At 37.7% G+C, this 21184-nt stretch overlaps 1 protein-coding gene across 2 annotated transcripts; it reads left to right on the top strand.

Annotated features, from left to right (window-relative positions):
• Positions 1-643: 643 nt before the first annotated feature.
• Positions 644-1823, top strand: LOC135645220 (protein MOTHER of FT and TFL1 homolog 1-like). Of its 2 annotated transcripts, XM_065163389.1 has the most exons (4): positions 648-919; positions 993-1054; positions 1124-1164; positions 1427-1823. In XM_065163389.1, the coding sequence occupies exons 1-4, from the start codon at positions 725-727 to the stop codon at positions 1645-1647; spliced, it is 519 nt and encodes a 172-aa protein (XP_065019461.1). In that variant the 5' UTR covers positions 648-724; the 3' UTR covers positions 1648-1823. The 2 variants fall into 2 exon arrangements, with proteins under 2 accessions (XP_065019462.1, XP_065019461.1); XM_065163390.1 differs by lacking the exon at positions 1124-1164 and having other exon boundaries at positions 644-919.
• Positions 1824-21184: the final 19361 nt, after the last annotated feature.

Raw genomic sequence — 21184 nt, 5'->3', positions numbered from 1 at the left:
GCTTGACCTGCACAAGGAACACTGATCTGATTCGTACTGAACTCTGATCTCTATAATAGAATTAGATTGCAATGAAAGAATTATTCCTTTCCGAGTCCTTTATCAAAATAATAATAATAATAACAAAAAATATTTTTTTAAAAAAATTAAAAAAAATATTTTCTGTTCTGATCCCGCTGACGTGAGTGGCTGCAGTTTTTGTCATTTTGAGTGCCATGTGGAGTTTAATATCATCGACGGATTGTCCTACCGACTCTGACGATGCACAACCCTTTTTCTGTAATCAAAATTGGAACCAATTATTCGCAACGATTAAATTAGAATTTGCATTTCCCTGTCTCGGACGTCCCCCCTGGCGTGAAATCGTTGATGAAGACCGAAAACTACTTTTGTATGTGGTGGCGGAAAATGGTCAGTACGACTTCACCATCATACGTGACATCTACACTTGGCGTGCATCTCGCCGAACAACATTGCAGATTTCGCTTCGCATCCATCGTTCTCTCTCTGCAAATCTCGACGACCCACTTGTGCCGTCGACAGCTCTTCATCTCCTACGTTGTCCTCCAGGTGGCGCTCCTCCACGCACCTTGTCCAACGCCAAACTGTCCTCTTCTTGCTATAAAGCAACCCTCAACCTCCGAGATATACATCATCCCTCTTCTCCGTCTCTCTTGTTTCACTTCGTCTACATAACCTATTAGAAGCCAGTAGCCAGCTCGGCATGGCTGGCTATGTGGATCCTCTTGTGGTAGGGAGAGTGATAGGAGATGTGGTGGACCTCTTCGTGCCCACCATAAACATGACGGTGAGTTTTGGATCGAAGCATGTGAACAACGGCTGCGACATCAAGCCATCCATGGCTGCCAACCCACCGTCTGTCTATATCTCAGGCCAGCAGTCTGATCTCTACACTTTGGTCTGTGAGTTTGCTTACTGTTTTGGTGTTAGAGCGTTAATTGAAACCCTAAGAGAAGTTTTCTTGTGTGTAGGTGATGACTGACCCTGATGCACCTAGTCCTAGTGATCCCACGATGAGGGAGTGGCTCCACTGGTAAGCAACACAAATGGTGTCACACATATCTTTGCCTCTGGGTTCTTCATATAAGCTTATTGGTTTCAGGATGGTGATTAATATGCCTGGTGGAACAGATCCTTCTCGAGGTAAGTGCATTTGTAGTCTCAATTAGAGCTGTAAGCAATCAGGAAGAATAGAAGTAGGAGTAAAGCACCCAACAAGACTAAGAGACTGACAGATAACACGCAATCTCAGATAGACTTGCATCATATAATATTAACCTCTTATCTACAAAGAGAGTAATCCACAAGATAACACATGGCGCACTTCACTTGGCGGCAGCCAGTGACAAGAGCACGCTACAGCTGCTTGACGTACTACGTACACGTGTGTTTCTCCGGTGGGCAGGGGAGGAGGCGGTGCCGTACATGGGACCTGCGCCGCGTGTGGGAATCCACAGGTACGTGCTGGTTCTGTTCCGGCAGAAGTCGCGGCTGCCGGGGGTGGCGTCGCCGGCCACGCGCGCCAACTTCAACACGCGATGGTTCGCTGCCCAGCACGACCTCAGCTTCCCCGTCGCCACCGTCTTCTTCAACTCGCAGAAGGAGCCAGCGAACCGACGCCGCTGAGGAGGGAGACGATGTTTTGAGCTTTGGTTTTCTGATCTTTTCTCTTCTTCTCCATGGACAATGAATAGGTGACTTTGTTGGCGGTGGGGTTTCGGGGATGGATATTGTTGACTTATTGACTATGGTTGTTAGTGCGTTAATTTCATGGCTACCTGGCAGACTTCTGCAGTTCTATATGCTTGAATCGCTTAAGATAACGTTGTAAAAGAAGATGAGAAGGGAGTGGAGTCACCCCGGGGGGGGGCGGCTCCGCATCAGCGTTGACGGAAGATAGATCTTTTGATGAAAATGGTGTGCGTGTTGTCTTTCTTCGCTCCACAGATGACAAGTCAGCAGCAACTTCTCGAGTTCATCAGCATGCTGGTATCCTATGCTTTCGTCCAGTTCTCATGGATCATTCATTTCTTCACAACTCATCCGATGCTTTGTTGGCCACTCTTCATCATGCTTGTTTAGAGAAGATGTGAATTCACACAGCTGAGTAACAAGTGCACAGACACTATTTGACCAAAAGAAGTAAGCAGCTCACATGATGATCGGTTTGCTGAAATTAAGTTGAATTAGTATGGTCTTGCATGATCATCTTGATCAATGAAGATTTTGATATTTTTAAAAATAAATATATTTTTAAAAAATAAAAAAAAAATATTTTGAATATTTTGAAAGAAGACAAAGTTTTTGTGGAAGATACTGTAATTTCTCAAAAGTTGATATGTTTAGTAAATTATCAAGATATTTCGTGAAGAGAAAAGATATCATTTAAAAATTATTTTTTTTAATCCTCTTATAAATATGTCTTTATATACTCATCTCTTGTAAATACATGAGATGAAATATAAACTCGAACATTTGAATATTAGACTTTAATCTTCTTTCTCAATCATTCTTTTTCATCAACTTTACTCTTTTTAATAAACTAGTACCAAAATCAAGTTATTCAAGATGACAACCAATATGTCATTCTCTATCCCTCGTCTCACCAACAACTATAAAAATTAGAGCATCTGGACGTTGCTTGGATAACACAATGTACGAGAGAATAGAAAATGGATATAATGAATCCAATACAAAATTACACTCATAGTGAGCCAAAAGGATTTTTTTGAGGAATCTGAGAAAGAGAGCAGGAAAGCTCTCTTCTTATCTGTCAAGGGCTTGATGAAAATGCATTAAAGAAGATCGCCATTGCCACCAACTCCAAACAAGCATGGGAGATCCTTCAAAATTCCTATAAAGGAATAGTGAATGTAAATAATGTACGACTCCAAACTCCAAAAGGTGAATATCCAACATTGAAGATAAAAGAAGACAAAATTCATTTTGGACAACTTCACAAAAGTCTAGGTCATTGTCAGCTCGTTAAGAAGAAACTGCGAGATATTACAAGACAACTAAGTGGTATAGAAAATCCTAGGATTCTTTAATGTAGGATCTTACTATATTATTAAAAGAATAACATATCTTGAAACCATGACTATTAATCTTGAAACCATGACTATTAGTGAGCTTATAGGCTCATTACAAGCTCATGAACAAAGAATACAAAAGAAAAAATAAAAATAAATGGAACAAGCTCTTCAAAGAAAGCTTTCTCTCAAAGATAAAAATGAAGAAGCTAAAAGAGAAAAAAACCCAAAAATGTCATAATTGTGATTGTAGTCGAGGTCATGGTATGAGCTAGAAAAGGCCAAGGACAAGCACAACATAAAAATAAAGATAAAGAATGTCCCAAAAGAGAAGGTGAAAGAGATGGTTCTTCAAGAGGAAGAAGATATGGTAAACCCAAAGTTCATTGTTATATTTACAATAAGATTAGGCATTATTCATCCAAATGTTGGAATAATGAATCTAATCAAATTGATGAGTAGACTAACTATGTGAAAAAGGATGAAAATAAAAATGAAAATGATTATATTTTATTGTTAGAAGGAGACATTCATAGTAGAGTAAACAATCATGTGTGGGAACAAACATATATTCATGAGAATATACAGCTAGATGAAGAGGTCAAATGGGCAAGTCTTCTTTTTTTTTTTTTTTGGAGATTCTCAAGGTGGAAGTAAAGAGAAAAGATAAAATCTTTATTCAAGCTAAAAATAAAAATTATCATTTTATTTTTAATGTCTATTATATACCCGATATAAAGATAAATATTTTAACCTCGAGATAATTTTAGAGAAATGATATAATGTAAACATGCGAAATAAAACTCAAAATCGAAGTATAAAGATATATGCTCAAGTTTAATTAATTAAGAACAAGTTATTCATTTGAACATTGTTGAGAAAAACCTATTATACTGAAATATTCGTTTTTCCTTGTGTATCAAAATGAATTTCTCATCAAAATATCAACTTGATATTAAAAACATATATGAACCAGAACAGCATAAACAACAGAATAATGAATCAATCACAAAGTGAGATACTGAATTTTACGTGAAAAACCTAATGCGGAAAAAACCATGAGACCGTAGTCTACCTCAAACTTCCACTATCATTAGTAATGATAATAGATTTATAATAATTTTTTTCTAAAATAATAAGAGGATCATAATAACATCAAGACCACGTATCTTGGCTCAAGAATAGGATATCATCGTCACATAGATTTCATTAAAAAAAAAGTTTAGGTCTCACCAAGTAGGTATAGCAGGAAAGTACCTTAGAGAGGATAAACTTCATATCAGAACAATTAGGATTGTAGAGCTTGCTATAAGGATTCTCCATATATAATTCGAGCAAAAACTAACAATGTTCGCTACTAATCGTCAAGCAGAAAAACTAAAAATCATAATATTCTCTCTCCTCTTTCTCTCTCTATTCTTTTCTCTCTTGTGTTCCACCACAGCTCACCGCACGCCAATCCCTTCGTTGCCCTCAACTGCATGCATCTCTTTTTTTTTTTTTTTAATTACTGATTTGGGCTCAAAGACCCAATTTTCCAGTCCAAGCCCACATATGGGCTGGATCCAACAATTCTCCCCCTTCAACTCAAATAGTGGGCTATACTAAGCTTTCTCTTTGTCTACATACTTCAAGCTTTTTCATAGGCATATATTTTGTCAACATATCTGATCCATTCTCATTAGTATGCACATTTTCCAATTGTAATTCTTTCATCTCAAGCACATCACGAATCCAGTAATATCTCACATCAATATGCTTGGATCTAGAATGGTATATTGAATTCTTGGAGAGATGAATGATACTCTGATTATCACAGTAAATAGTATATCCTTCATGTTTCAAGCCTAATTTCTATAAAAACTTTTTCATCCACAAAGTTTCATTACAAACTTCAGCAATTGCTATATATTTTGCTTCTATGGTTGATAGAGCAACACAATTCTGTAAATTAAACTACCAAGAGACTGCTTCTCCTGCAAATGTCATCAAGAATCCCTAAGTGGACTTCCTGGAATCAATATCACTTGTCATGTTTATATCTATGTACCCTTCTAGCATCAGTTCATCATTGCCAAAACGTAAACACAACATGCAAGTACCTCTTAGATATCTTAATATTCATTTCATTGCTGCCCAATATTCCTTACCAGGATTAGAGAGAAATCGACTGACAACTCTAACTGCATGAGCTATATCTGTTAGGATCAAGAGCACTAAGAGGGGGGGTGGGGGTGAATTAGTGCAGTGGAAAACTTTCGACGATTAAAACTGTGTTCGTACGTTGAAATCCGATTCTAATGTAAAAGTCGTTTCATGCAGATAATAACTTTGAAAGCTTACGGAAATGTATTTGAAGTAAAGTAAGGAAGACAGTTTGCAGTTAAGATAGAAATCAGAATGTAAGCGCAAACTGAAATATAATGTTCGTACGATAAAATCGATTTCCGTCTTAATGCCGATTCGAAAAATACTTAACTAAGAAACACGTTCGTAAATGAGCATAAGGCAGTAAGCTACTAAGGAGGTTTGTAGTAAAGATAAGATGCTCAAAGTAAATGCAAACCGAGATTTAGAGTGGTTTGGTCAGTCTTAACCTACATCCACTTTTGGCTTCCTCTACCAACGAGGTCACCGACGTCCACTAAAGGCCTTCCTTCAATAGGTGAAGGCCAACCACCCTTTTACAGTTTCACTCCTTTTGACGGGCTTAGGAGACAACATTTACAAACTTTTCTCTCATCTCTCGAAAGATCAAAACTTGGAAGAAAAGAGGGAGGAGAACTTCTAGACTTTACAACACTTTTGAGCTCTAAAATCACAGAGTAAGATTAAGCTTTCGGTGGTTTGGGTTACCCTTTCATTGCTGAAAGGGTGGGGTATTTATAGGCCCCAAACCAGTTTGAATTCTGAGCTCAAAACTATCATCTCCCGGAATTCTAGGGTCTGGCGGTTGCACCGCTTGGCAAAGCTCGGAGACTGAGCCTCTAGGCGGTGCCACCGCCTGACAGGGGTGGTTGCACCGCCTAGTCTCGCTCGGAGACTGAGCCCAAGCGGTGCCACCGCTTGGCAGAGCTCGGAGACCGAGCTCAAGCGGTTCCACCGCTTGTCAGGGGCGGTTGCATCGCCCAGTCTTGCTCGGAGACTGAGCTCTGGGCGGTGCCACCGCTGGCCAAGAAATCTGGGTCCGAATGGGCTGATCCATTCGGCCCAATTTGGGTCTGTTAAGGGCCCAATTGCCCCAAGATTATGTTAATGGGATCACCTCCCATTTATAACTTAATCATAGTGCTAACTACGATATTCTTTAAAACATTTACTGCAACTTGCTCTAGTGCATCAATCGCTTCTTCCAGCGAGCTTCCGGCGAACTTCCGTCGATCATCCGATGAACCCTCGGTGATGCTCTTGCGGACTTCCGGCAAACTCCTGGACTTGCGACGATCCACTTGGCGAGTTACGACGAGCTTCTTTGGCAAGCTCCTGGACTTCTCGGATTTGTTCTCGCAAAATCTTCGACGACCGTCTAGACTTCCGTCGAACTCTCGAACTCCCAATGTTATCATAGTCTTGACTCTGGTGCAACTCTTGCTGCATGTCTTACATCCATCGTAGTTAATCCTGCACATGTAAAACAAAACTTCGATCGAGACAATTAATCATAAGAAATTAACCAAGTTGTCCGGCATGTCATTGGTCTCTCGACGCTTCGTCCGATTCTTCGACGTATCGTCCTCTCCTGCGGCCTATTACCCAATCGACCAGTTGACTCCGCAACTCCGATATCTTTAGCGTAAAACCCGCTCTTCTTGGCCTGATGGCCGAGTCCACGACCCGAAGCCTTCTGTCGATACGTCGACCGATCCACCGGCCCGACGTCCAATCTTTTGACGTGTTCCTCCGGCATAACATAATTTTTCTTGCTTTAATTATCTCATCCTGATCGAAGCATCCTGCGTCACTCAAAACATAGATTAAATCATAAACATATATCAAGTGGTTTCATCATCAAAATACGAGATTCAACAATATCTAGCCTTGTACAAACTATAGCATACATCAAACTGCCTACTACAGATGAGTAAGACACTCTAGATATTTCTTCTTTTTCTTTCTCAATTGTAGGACATTATTTCGAACTAAGCTTAAAATGACCTGCAAGTGAAGAAAAATTGCTTTGGCTTTACTCATGTTAAATTTTTCAAGAACCTTTTCAATGTAAGTCTCCTAAGATAGCCAAATCTTTCTTTTCTTCCTACCACAAAGAATCTTCATGCTAAGTATTTATTTAACCGATCCCAAATCTTTCATGGTAAAAGACTTACTTAGCTCTCTTTTAAGCTTTTCAATTTTACCACCATCATGGCCAACAATTAACATATCATTAACATATAGCAGGAGAATAATAAAATCATCATCTAAAAATTTCTTCATAAATACACAATGATCAGATGTGGTTCTATTGTACCCTTAGCTCATCATAAAGGAATCAAACTTCTTATACCAATGTTTATGTGTTTGTTTGAGTCCATATAGCTTTTCCTAAGCTTGCACACCAAATTTTCTTTTTCCTTGACTTTGAAATCTTCTGGTTACTCCATATAAATTTCTTCTTCTAAGTCACAATGAAGAAATGATGTTTTAAAATCAAGTTGCTCAATTTCTAAATTCAAGCGGGCAACCAAACCAAGAACAACTCGGATAGAGGACATTTTCACCATAGGAGAAAATATCTCTTCAAAGTCAATACCTTTCTTTTGACTGAATCCTTTCACAACTAGTCGTGCCTTGTATCTTTGTTGTCAGCTATTATTTTCAGTCTTCAATTTATAAACCCATTTATTTTCGAGAGCTTTCTTTTCTTTAGGTAACTTTTCCAAGTCATAGGTGTGGTTCTCAAGCAAGGATCTCATTTCTTCTTGCATTGCTTTAACCCATGTTAGGATTAGCACTAAGAGGGGGGGATGAATTAGTGCAGTGGAAAACTTTCGACGATTAAAATTGCGTCCGTACGTTGAAATCCGATTCCGACGTAAAAGTCATTTCGTGCAGATAATAACTTTGAAAGCTTATGGAAACGTATTTGAAGTAAAGTAAGGAAGGCAGTTTGCAGTTAAGATAGAAATCAGAATGTAAGTGCAAACTGAAATATGATGTCCATACGATAAAACTGATTTCTGTCTTAATATCGATTCGAAAAATACTTAACTAAGAAACACGTTCGTAAATGAGCAGAAGGCAGTAAGCTACTAAGGAGGTTTGTAGTAAAGATAAGATGCTCAAAGTAAATGCAAACCGAGATTTAGAGTGGTTCGATCAGTCTTGACCTACATCCACTTTTGGCTTCCTCCACCAACGAGGTCACCGACGTCCACTAAAGGCCTTCCTTCAATAGGCGAAGGCCAACCACCCTTTTACAGTTTCACTCCTTTTGACGGGCTTAGGAGACAACCCTTACAAACTTTTCTCTCCTCTCTTGAAAGATCAAAACTTGGAAGAAAAGAGGGAGGAGAACTTCTAGACTTTACAACACTTTTGAGCTTTAAAATCACAGAGTAAGATCAAGCTTTCGGTGGTTTGGGTTGCCCTTTCATTGCTGAAAGGGTGGGGTATTTATAGGCCTCAAACCAGTTTGAATTTTGAGCTCAAAACTGTCATCTCTCGGAATTCCAAGGTCTAGCGGTTGCACTGCCTGACTGGGGCGGTTGCACCTCCTGGCAGAGCTCAGAGACTAAGCCTCTTGGTGGTGCCACTGCTTGTCAGGGACGGTTGCACCGCTTGGCAGAGCTTGGAGACTGAGCCTCTAGGTGGTGCCACCGCCTGATAGGGGCGGTTGCACCGCCTAGTCTCGCTCGGAGACTGAGCCCAAGCAATGCCACCGCCTGACTGGGTTGGTTGCACCGCTTGGCAGAGCTCGGAGACCAAGCTCAAGAGATTCCACCGCCTGTCAGGGGCGGTTGTATCGCTTGGCAGAGCTCAGAGATCGAGCTTAAGCGGTTCCACCTCTTGTCAAGGGTGGCTGCACTGCCCAGTCTTGCTCGGAGACTAAGCTCTGGGCGGTGCCACTACCGACCCAAGCGGTGCCACCGCTGGCCAAGAAATCTGGGTCCGAATGGGCTGATCCATTCGGCCCAATTTGGGTCTGTCAAGGGCCCAATTGCCCCAAGATTAAGTTAATGGGATCACCTCCCATTTCTAACTTAATCATAGTGCTAACTACGATATTTCTTAAGACATTTACTACAACTTGCTCTGGTGCGTCAATCGCTTCTTCCGGCGAGCTTCCGACGAACTTCCGTCGATCATCCGATGAACCCTCGGTGATGCTCCTACAGACTTCCGGCAAACTCCTGGACTTGCGACAATCCACTTGGCGAGTTCCGACGAGCTTCTTTTGGCAAGCTCCTGGACTTCTCAGATTTGTTCCCGTAGAACCTCCGACGACCGTCCGGACTTCCGTCAAACTCTCGAACTCCCAACGTGATCATAGTCTTGACTCTGGTGTAACTCCTGCTGCATGCCTTACATCCATCGTAGTTAATCCTGCACATGTAAAACAAAATTTCGATTGAGACAATTAATCCTAAGCAATTAACCAAGTTGTTCGGCATGTCATTGGTCCCTCGACGCTTCATCCGATTCTTCGGCGCATCATCCTCTCCTGTGGCCTATTGCCCAATCGATTAGTTGACTCTGCGACTCCGATATCCTTGGCGCAATACCCGCTCTTCTTGGCCTGATTCCTGAGTCCACGACCCGAAGCCTTCTGTCGATACGTCGACCGATCCACCGACCCGACGTCCAATCTTCTGACATGTTCCTCCGGCACAACATGATTTTTCCTGCTTTAATTGTTTCATCCTGCGTCACTCAAAATGTAGATTAAAACATAAACACATATCAAGTGGTTTCATCATCAAAATACGAGATTCAACAATCTCCCCTTTTTTGATGATGACAACCACTTGATGACGGAGTTAAACTTAACTCCCGAAGTTTAAACAAACTCCCCCTATCAATATGCCATATTGATAAAACCTTGAATTCAAACTGAATTCAAGTCATTGCAATATTCATCATGAATACTTGCAACATGTCATCATGAACTTGTGCATAAACTTATGCATAACATCATACTTCTCCCCCTTTGTCATCAACAAAAAGGAGAAGTTCCAACTCTAATGTGTTTGTGATATTAATTCAACTCATTGCATGAAAAACATAATATTAGGTTTTATCATCATGCAATCTAGCAATTAAAGATGTACAAGTTTAGCATGTTTGCTTTTCATGAGATAACAATTGTTTGCTTCTCTTTTGACTACAAGCTAGCAATTTTTACGATATATAAGTTTTATTACATACAAGCTAGCAAAGATTTCGAAAGCTAATGCAAGACAGCTTTCTTGTGTAAGCTCATGATTCTTGCTTCCTTTGCAATGTTTGAGCTCGCAATTTTGCTTTCATTGCAAAGTGCAAGTTTAGCATGTTTAGCATCTTGAGATAGAATATTTTTGCATTTTCTTGAGATTTCAAGATAGCAAGCTCTACATCTTGCAAGCTAGCAATGTTACAACATTTTAGAACATGCAAGCTAGTAATTTAGAGATGTTCAAGAAAGCAACTCTTGCCTCTTGAAATATGTAAGTTTGCTAGATGTGCACGTTAGCATGTTTTATTTCTTTTTGAGATTTCAAACTAGCAATTATCGGTAATGTTCAAGATAGCAATTTCTTCTCTTTTGAGAAATATAATTTTTGCTTTCATCTTGAATTGTGCAAGTTAGCTAGTTTGCCTCTTTTCATGATGTCCACGCTAGAAATTCTTGCTCCCTCTTTGTCATTGTCATAAAGAAGGGAAGACCCTTATATTAATTTTCAGATTATGACAAAGGTAAGTATCAATCTTATTTGTGCATCATTATATATTCAAATTAAAACATACACAATTTCAAAAACCTTATTTTTTATGCACGATACCAAAAAATAAATCAATCATCATTAATGAGCATATCATACATGATACTCAAACATTAAAATTTTTAAGCATTTATCAACATGTTGATCATGATACCAAACATTCATCATTTAAAGCATTCATGATACACATCATATGCAATGCATCCTGTACTTCATTATCATAAGTATTGCATACATCATTTCAAAACATTTCAAGCCATAAATACAAAGAAATCATGTCATGAAGGATAAAATTATTTTAATACCAAAAGACATTATTCATATAGTAAATATCTTCTTTAAATAAAATATCAAGAAAAATCATAGGAGTACAAAGAAGAGATCTTGTTTTAAAAGAAAATCAAGTAATAAATCCAAAAACTCACAAAGAAAAATCATGATTCATTTAGAAAATCTCCTCTTAAGAAAATATCAAGTAGAATCGTAGGAGATCGATTAATGAGAAATTTTTATTCATAATAAAATCTCATGTATCAAATGTCGAGAAATCAAAATGACGAATCACAAGTTATATTCAAGAGAAAAATCATCATTCATTTTCAACTCATTCAATTTGTCAAATCAAGATCATGATTTTGATAGAACTCATCTCAAATTCAAATTATCAAAATCATTTTTATGGTTCACAAAATTCATAACATAAGTAGATTCATGATTTCATTGATAATATATTTTTTTTTTTAAGTATTTCATTTTAAGTGATTGATTTCATGTTAGCATGCTTTTTCATTTATGTTAAATAAAAACATGCATCAACGTTTACGATCGAAAAATGAATTTCGTCATAAAACCATCAAGATCAATAGATTTTCAAAAATAAATTATTAGGATCAAGAAAATCTGAAAATAAAATTTAACACTTATATGCATTCAGACATGGTTTTGCTATAGATTTTCAAACACAATCATGAAGTTAAAACATGCTCATGATCATGAAATTTTTTGTATCCAAAATACATAATTTCCAACATGTTATTAAGGCATGTAATAGTGTAAAGTTCTCATCATAGCAATTAAGTGAATGAATTAAGAACGTACGAAAAATAATTTTAATAAGTTCATGCATTCAGACACATTTTTGCTATATGTTTTTCAAATACACTCATGAAAATAACACATGCTTATCATCATGTATAACTTAAAATCTCATGCATAAAATTGTCAATCATGTTATCAAAATATTTAATATTATATCATTATGCATTTCTTCAAATCAAACATGATTTCATTTAATCAAAATTGAGAAATAACAATGATACACATTATTACTTCTTAACCACATATAGCATGATATTAAACTTCTTAATATTTTCATTAAGACATCAAGCATGGTTTTAATCAAAATCAGAAATAATCAAGATACACATTTTTTCTTCTTAAGAAAAACATACATATGATCATTAGATTTAAATCTAACATTTTATTCCATTAACATAAAACATGTAATTTTCAAAATTACGAGCATGATCATATTCTTGCATTTTCAAAAACAAATTTTAATATGTAATTTTCAAGAAAAATAATTATTCTGAAAAACAAAATGCATCATGGAAAACATTAAGTAATTTCAAAATAAATTAAGGAGATTTCGATTACCTCATCGTTGAATGTCGTTAAGGCGTAGTTTGCCACCTCGCCTTTCTTGATTTTCTCCTCGTCTTCAGAGGAGCTCGATTCATCCCACTTTGTGTTCTTCTTCTTGTATTCAAAGCAAATAATTCCATTCTTTTTGTTCTTAAATTTTTGTTTCTTTAATTTTTTAAATCTCATTTGTAGTTCTTGTTCACCATCACTTGAGCTTATGCTCGAGTGGTCTTCAAATGTTCTATATCCTAAATCCTTCCTATTCTTTGGAAGGTTGTTTTGTTCATCATGTTCATCATGTGCATTGCGCACCATTTCATGTGTCATCAATGAGCCGATAAGTTCTTCAAGTGAAAAAATATTTAAATCTTTTGTTTCTTGTATTGCCGTTACTTTTGATTCACAAGCTTTAGAAAGTGATCGTAAAACTTTGCTAAAAAGTTTAAAATTCGAGAAACATTTGCCAAGAGCTTTTAAACCATTGACGACATCCGTGAAACGGGTGTACATGTCAACAATGGTTTCGTTCGGCTTCATTCGAAAAAGCTCGAAATCATGCAACAAAATATTTACTTTAGAATCTTTTACACTACTTATGCCTTCGTGTGTGATTTCAAGAGTGTGCCAAATATCAAAAGCCATTTCGCACGTAGAAATCCGATTGAACTAATTTTTGTCCAAAGCGCAAAATAAGGTATTCATAGCCTTTGCATTTAAAGAAAAATACTTCTTCTCCAAATCCGACCATTTGTTCATCGGTTTAGAGGGAAGTTGAAAACCGTTTTCAACAATATTCCATAAATCCAAATTCATAGAAATCAAGAAAACTCTCATTCGAGTTTTCCAATAAGTGTAGTCCAATCCGTTAAACAACGGTGGACGAACAACCGATAAACCCTCTTGAAAGCCATGAAGAGTCATTTCTCTCGGGTGTAAATCCGAAATGAGAAATACCGGGCTCTAATACCAATTGTTAGGATCAAGATCACTAAGAGGGGGGGTTGAATTAGTGCAGTAGAAAACTTTCGACGATTAAAACTGCGTTCGTACGTTGAAATCTGATTCCGACGTAAAAGTCATTTCGTGCAGATAATAACATTGAAAGCTTACGGAAATATATTTGAAGTAAAGTAAGGAAGGTAGTTTGTAGTTAAGATAGAAATCAGAATGTAAACGCAAACTGAAATATGATGTTTGTATGATAAAATCGATTTCCGTCTTAACACCGATTTGGAAAATACTTAACTAAGAAACATGTTCATAAATGAGCAGAAGGAAGTAAGCTACTGAGGAGGTTTGCAGTAAAGATAAGATGCTCAAAGTAAATGCAAACCGAGATTTAGAGTGGTTCGGTCAATCTTGACCTACATCCACTTTTGGCTTCTTCCACCAACGAGGTCACTGACGTCCACTAGAGGCCTTCCTTCAATAGGCGAAGTCCAACCACCCTTTTACAGTTTCACTCCTTTTGACAGGCTTAGGAGACAACCCTTACAAACTTTTCTCTCCTCTCTTGAAAGATCAAAACTTGGAAGAAAAGAGGGAGGAGAACTTCTAGACTTTACAACACTTTTGAGTTCTAAAATCACAGAGTAAGATCAAGCTTTCGGTGGTTTGGGTTGCCCTTTCATTACTGAAAGGGTGGGGTATTTATAGGCCCAAACCAGTTTGAATTCCGAGCTCAAAACTGTCATCTCTCGGAATTCCGGGGTCTGACGGTTGCACCGCCTGGCATTGCTCGGAGACTGAGCCTCTAGGCGGTGCCACCGCTTGTCAGGGGCGGTTGCACCGCTTGGCAGAGCTCGGAGATTGAGCCTCTGGGCGGTGCCACCGCTTGACAAGGGCGATTGCACTGCTTAGTCTCGCTCGGAGACTGAGCCCAAGCGGTGCCACCGCCTGACTGGGGTGGTTGCACCGCTTGGCAGAGCTCGGAGACCGAGCTCAGGCGGTTCCACCGCCTGTCAAGGGCGGTTGCACCACTTAGCAAAGCTCGAAGACCGAGCTCAAGCGATTTCACCGCCTGTCAGGGGCGGTTGCACCGCCCAGTCTTGCTCGGAGACTGAGCTCTGGGCGGTGCCACCGTTGGCCAAGAAATCTGGGTCCGAATGGGTTGATCCATTTGGCCCAATTTGGGTCTGTCAAGGGCCCAATTGCCTCAAGATTAAGTTAATGGGATCACCTCCCATTTCTAACTTAATCATAGTGCTAACTACGATATTTCTTAAGACATTTACTGTAACTTCCTCTGGTGCATCAATTGCTTCTTCCGGCGAGCTTCCGGCGAACTTCCGTCGATCATCCGATGAACCCTCGGTGATGCTCCTGCAGACTTTCGGCAAACTCCTGGACTTACGACGATCCACTTGGCGAGTTCTGATGAGCTTCTTTTGGCAAGCTCCTAGACTTCTTGGATTTGTTCCTGCAGAACCTTCGACGACCGTCCGAACTTCCGTCGAACTCTCGAACTCCAAACGTGATCTTAGTCTTGACTCCGGTGCAACTCCTGCTGCATGTCTTACATCCATCGTAGTTAATCCTGCACATGTAAAACAAAACTTCGATCGAGATAATTAACTCTAAGCAATTAACCAAGTTGTCCGGCATGTCATTGGTCCCTCGACGCTTCATCTGATTCTTCGGCGCATCGTCCTCTCCTGCGGCCTATTGCCCAATCGGCCAGTTGACTCCGCAACTCCGATATCCTTGGCGCAACACCCGCTCTTCTTGGCCCGATGCCCGAGTCCACGACCCGAAGCCTTTTGTCGATACGTCGACCAATCCATCAGCCCGACGTCCAATCTTCTGACATGTTCCTCCGGCACAACATGATTTTTCCTACTTTAATTGTCTCATCCTGATCGAAGCATTCTACGTCACTCAAAATACAGATTAAAACATAAACACATATCAAGTGGTTTCATCACCAAAATACGAGATTCAAAAATCCACTCATTCTTATTCTCATGTAGAATAGCTTCTTAGTAAGTTTCTAGCTCTCCCTCGTTAGTAAGCATAACATACTCATGTGGAGGATATTTGGTAGATGGTTGTCGCTTTCTTGTGGATCTTCTCAATGGAATCTCAATTGGTGGTGGAGGTGCTTATTCAGTTGGTTCAATATCATCAACTGTAGGAGTATTATCACTAGCATTCTCACTATAATCTTCTTGTTAATCTCCCTCATGACCATCATGAACTACAGGTGAAGGAATTGGACCCAAACTCCAAGTAATATTAATAGAGGTTTTTGGCTTCTCAACATTATCACCATCATCAAACAACTAGTCTTCAAGAAACATAACATCTCTGCTTCTAATAATCTTCTTGTTCGCTAGATCACATAATCTGTACCCAAACTCTTCATGACTATATCCCAAGAAGATAATACTTTTGCCTTATTATCAAGCTTGGACCTCTTATCTTTGAGAATATGAATAAATGCTTTACACCCGAAGACTCTCAAGTAATTATAGGATATATCTTTTCCTTTCAATACTCTCTCTAGAACATCACCTTTCAGAGGAACTGATGGAGAAAGATTTATCAGGTCAACTGTAGTTCTCATAGCCTCCCCCCAAAATGACTATGGTAACTTAGCATGGGAAAGTATACACCTAATCCTTTGTTCAATGGTTCTGTTCATCCTTTCTGCCATACCGTTTTGCTGAGGAGTTTTAGGAACTGTTTTTTTAAGTCTGATGCCAAGGAACCTGTAATAATTCTCAAAAGGACCCCTGTACTCGCCACCATTATCTGCACGAACACACTTTAGCTTTCTATCAGTTTTTCTTTCAACACTGACATGAAATTCTTTGAAAACAACGAGTACCTGGTCTTTAGATTTCAAAGCAAAAACCCACACATTTCTAGAATGGTTATCAATGAAAGTAACAAAATAAAAAGCACCTCCAAGAGTTTTAGTTTGCATAGTACAAACATCAGTATGAATCAAATCAATAACATCTGATCTTCTAGATGATGAAAATGTATGAAAGGTAACTCTATGTGTTTTTCTAACTAAGCAGTGATCACAAGATTTAATAGATGTACCTTGCAACTCTAGTAAGAACTGTTTTCTAGCAAGACTTTGAAGTCCCTTCTCACTGATATGACCAATCATCTTGTGCTAAAGATCTATACTTTCACCCTTTTGAATTGCATTAATCTCTCCTTTGTGTCGCTTAGCTTCCATGACATAAAAAGAGTTAAGTTTCTTTCCTCTTGTCACAATTAGAGAACCTTTAGTAAATTTTCATTTGCTTTCACTAAAATAATGTGTAAATTTCTCATCATCAAATCTACTTGTAGATATCAAGTTAAGACAAATATCAGGAATATGTCTGACATCTTTAAGTATAAACTTGCTCTCAGTACTGGTCTCCAAGCAAATATCTCAAATATTCATAATCTTAGATGTACCACTGTTTCTTATTCTGACATTACCATCACTAGTAGTGTAAGATATGAAGAAATCACCTTGAGAAGTAACATGAAATGAAGCACTAGAGTCAATTACCTGGTTACTATCCTGAGCTGCAAGACTGACACAAACGTCATCACAAACAATAATGATATCACCTTCAGCAACAATTTTATTGGTCTTTTTTTTATTTTTCTTCCTTTCATTTTGTTCTCGCTTCCAAAATCTACACTCTTTCTTCATGTAACATAGCTTGTTATAGTGGAAATATTTGATATATTTTCTAGACTTGGATCTTCTTCTATAACCATATGGATTTCTAGTATGACTTCTTCCACGTCTTTGTTTTTTTAGTAACAAATACACTAGAAAAATATTCTGGTATCTTCATTTAGCAAACTGTCTTTAACCATATCTATAGTTAGAGTCCCCTCTACCATGGAGTTACAAATTTTCACTACATACATTTTCTAACTTTCTAGTAAAGAGCTGAGAAGTAATAATCCTTGGATCTCATCATCTATATTCATTTTCATAGCAACCAGCTTGTTTGCAAGACTCTGAAATAGGCTTATGTGCTCAACAATGTTATCACCATCTCTATACTTCAAATTACAAGTCTTCTAAGGAGAAAAATTTTATTACTCACTGTCTTTTTCGCAAAGAGATTTTCTAACATTTGCCAAACAACATCAGCTCTGGTTTCATCAGAAATATGCTCATGCAAATTTATATCCATCAATCTTCTAATATAAGCAATAGCTTTTCTATGTTGAACCTCCCATTCCTCATCATATATAGTAGAAGGTTTATCTTTAACTTTGATGGGCTTATACAAATCTTTGCAATTGAGCAAATCTTCCATCATATGCATCCAAGTGGAATAATTTGATGAGTTCATTTTAATCATATCATCTGACTGTTCCATTTTAATCACACAAGAAAAAACTAGCACCAAACAACCTGGCTCTAATACCACTTGTTGAGAAAAACCTACTATAGCGGAATATTCTTTTTCCCTCTTTGTGTATCAAAATGGGTTCATCATCAAAATACCAACTTAATATCAAAAGCAATATGAATTAGAACAACATAAATAGCAGAACAATGAATAAATCAAAAAGTGACACAAAATTTTACATGGAAAACCCAATGTAGGAAAAACCATGGGACCGTAGTCCACCGCAAACTTCCACCATCACTAGTAATGATAACATGTTTATGATAAATCTTGTCTAACATAACAAGAGGATCATAATAACATCAAGACCATATATCTTGGCTCAAGAATAGCATATTATCATCACATAGATGGATCTCATCAAAAAAAAAGTTTGGATCTCACCAAGTGGGTATATAAGGAAAGTACCTCAGAGAGGATAAACTTCAGATTAGCACCGTTAGGATTATAGAGCTTACTGTAAAGATTCTCCACATATAATTTGGGCAAAAATTGACAACGTTTGGTCATTGATCGTCAAGTAGAAAAACTCAAAATCTTATTTTTCTCTCTTTGTTCTTTTTTCTCTCTATGCGTCACCACAGTTCACCGCACGCCAATCCCTTTGCTGCCCTCAACTACGTGCATCTCATTTTTACTTTTTTTTTCTTTTTCTTTTTAATTGTTGATTTGGGCTCAAAGATCCAATTGTCCAATCCAAGCCCACATATGGACTGGACCCAACAATTCTCCCCATCCAACTCATATGGTGGGCTGTACTTAGCCCATTCTTTGCCTACATGCTTCAAGCTTTTCCTTAGGCAAAGATTTTGTCAACATATATGATCCATTCTCATTGGTATGTACATTTTCCCATTGTAATTCTTTCATCTAAAGCACATCACAAATCTAGTGATATCTCAGATCAATATGCTTGGATCTAGAATGATATATTGAATTCTTGGAGAGATGAATGACACTCTAACTATCACAGTAAAAAGTATCTCCTTCCTGTTTCAAGCCCAATTCCTGTAAAAACATTTTTATTCACAAAGTTTTCTTGTAAGCTTCAGTAATTGCTATATATTATGCTTCTTTGGTTGATATAGCAAAACAATTCTGTAACTTAGACTGCCAAGAGATTGCTCCCCCTACAAATGTCATCAAGAATCTCGAAGTAGACTTCTTGGAATCAGTATCACCTGCTATGTCTGCATCTGTGTACCCTTCTAGCACAGGTTCATCACTGCCAAAACATAACCTGGAAGTACCTCTTAGATATCTTAATATCTATTTCACTACTACCCAATGTTCCTTACCAGGATTAGAGTGAAATCAATTGACAACTCTAACTGCATGAGTTATATCTGGCCTAGTACAAACCATAGCATACATCAAATTGCCTATTGCAGATGAGTAAGGCACTCTAGACATTTCTTCTTTTTTTTTCTCACTTATAGGACATTGTTTCAAATTAAGTTTGAAATAACCTGCAAGTGGAGAATAAATTGCTTTGGCTTTACTCATGTTGAATCTTTCAAGCACCTTTTTAATGTAAGTGTCCGAAGATAGCCAAATCTTCTTTTTCTTTCTATTACAAAAAATCTTCATGCCAAGTATTTGTTTCACCGATCCCAATTCTATCATAGCAAAAAACATCCTTAGCTCTCTTTTAAGCTTTTCAATTTTACCAGCATCATTGCTAACAATCAGCATATCATTAACATATGGTAGGAGAGTAATAAAATCATTATCTGAAAATATCTTCACAAACACACAATATTCATATGTGGTTCTATTGTACCCTTGGCTCATCATAAAGGAATCAAACTTTACCACTATCTAGGTGCTTGTTTGAGTCCATATAAGCTTTTCCTAAGCTTGCACACCAAATTTTCTTTTTCCTTGACTTTGAAACATTCTGGTTGCTCTATATAAATTTCTTCTTCTAAGTCAACATGAAGAAATGCTGTTTTCACATCAAGTTGCTCAACTTCTAAATTCAAGCGAGCAACCAAACCAAGAACAACTCAGATAGAGGACATTTTCACCAAAAGAGAAAATATCTCTTTAAAGTCAATACCTATCTTCTGATTAAATCCTTTCACAACTAGTCGTGCCTTGTATCTTTGTTGTGAGCTATTATTTTCAGTCTTCAATTTATAAACTCATTTATTCTTAATAGCTTTCTTCTCTTTAGGCAACTTTACTAAGTCATAGGTGTGGTTCTCAAGTAAAGATCTCATTTCTTTTTGCATGGCTTTAACTCACTCATTCTTATTCCCATGTAGAATAGCTTCTTTGTAAGTTTCTAGCTTTCTCCCGTCAGTAAGCATAACATACTCATGTGGAAGATATCTAGTAGATGGTTGTCGCTCTCTTGTGGATCTTCACAATGGAATCTAAGTTGGTGGTGGAGGTGCTTGTTCAGTTGGTTTAACATCATCAACTGTAGGAGTATTATCACTAGCATTCTCACTACAATCTTCTTATTCATCTCCCCTATGATCATCATGAACTATAGGTGAAGGAACTAGACCTAAACTCCAAGGAATATAAATAGAGGTTTTTGACTTCTCAACATTATCACCATCATCAAACAACTAGTCTTTAAGAAACACATCTCTGCTTTTAATAATCTTCTTGTTCACTGGATCCCATAATATGTACCCAAACTCTTCATGACCATATCCCAAAAAGATACATGCTTTTGTCTTATTATCAAGCTTGGACCTCTCAACTTTGGGAATATGAACAAATGCTTTATACCCAAAGACTCTCAAGTGATTATATGATATATCTTTTTATTTCCATAATTTTTTGGAATATTACCTTTCAGAGGAACTGATGGAGAAAGATTTATCAGGTCAATTGTAATTCTCACAACCCCCCCCCCAAAATGACTTAGGTAACTTGCGTGGGAAAGCATACACCTAATCCTTTCTTCAATGGTTTTATTCATCCTTTTTGCCAGTTTCTCTTTCAACACTGATATGAATTTCTTTGAAAACATCGAGTACTTGCTCTTTAAATTTCAAAACAAAAGCCCACACTTTTCTAGAATGGTCATCAATGAAAGTAACAAAATAAAAAGCTCCTCCAAGAGTTCTATTTTACATAGTACAGATATCAGTATGAATCAAATCAATAACATCTGATCTTCTAGATGATGAATATGTATGAAAGATAACTTTATGTATTTTTTCAA

Source organism: Musa acuminata, chromosome BXJ3-8 (assembly GCF_036884655.1).
Source record: "Musa acuminata AAA Group cultivar baxijiao chromosome BXJ3-8, Cavendish_Baxijiao_AAA, whole genome shotgun sequence".
NCBI classification, from domain to species: domain Eukaryota; kingdom Viridiplantae; phylum Streptophyta; class Magnoliopsida; order Zingiberales; family Musaceae; genus Musa; species Musa acuminata.
This window is presented reverse-complemented; position numbering and strand designations above follow the sequence as displayed.

Excerpts from the sequence above, each read along its gene's own strand:
- LOC135645220 (XM_065163389.1), top strand. The coding sequence starts at position 725 with ATGGCTGGCTATGTGGATCCTCTTGTGGTAGGGAGAGTGATAGGAGAT. Across the intron at positions 920-992 it reads AGTCTGATCTCTACACTTTG|GTGATGACTGACCCTGATGC; the intron begins GTCTGTGAGTTT and ends TCTTGTGTGTAG. Across the intron at positions 1,165-1,426 it reads TGGAACAGATCCTTCTCGAG|GGGAGGAGGCGGTGCCGTAC; the intron begins GTAAGTGCATTT and ends TCCGGTGGGCAG.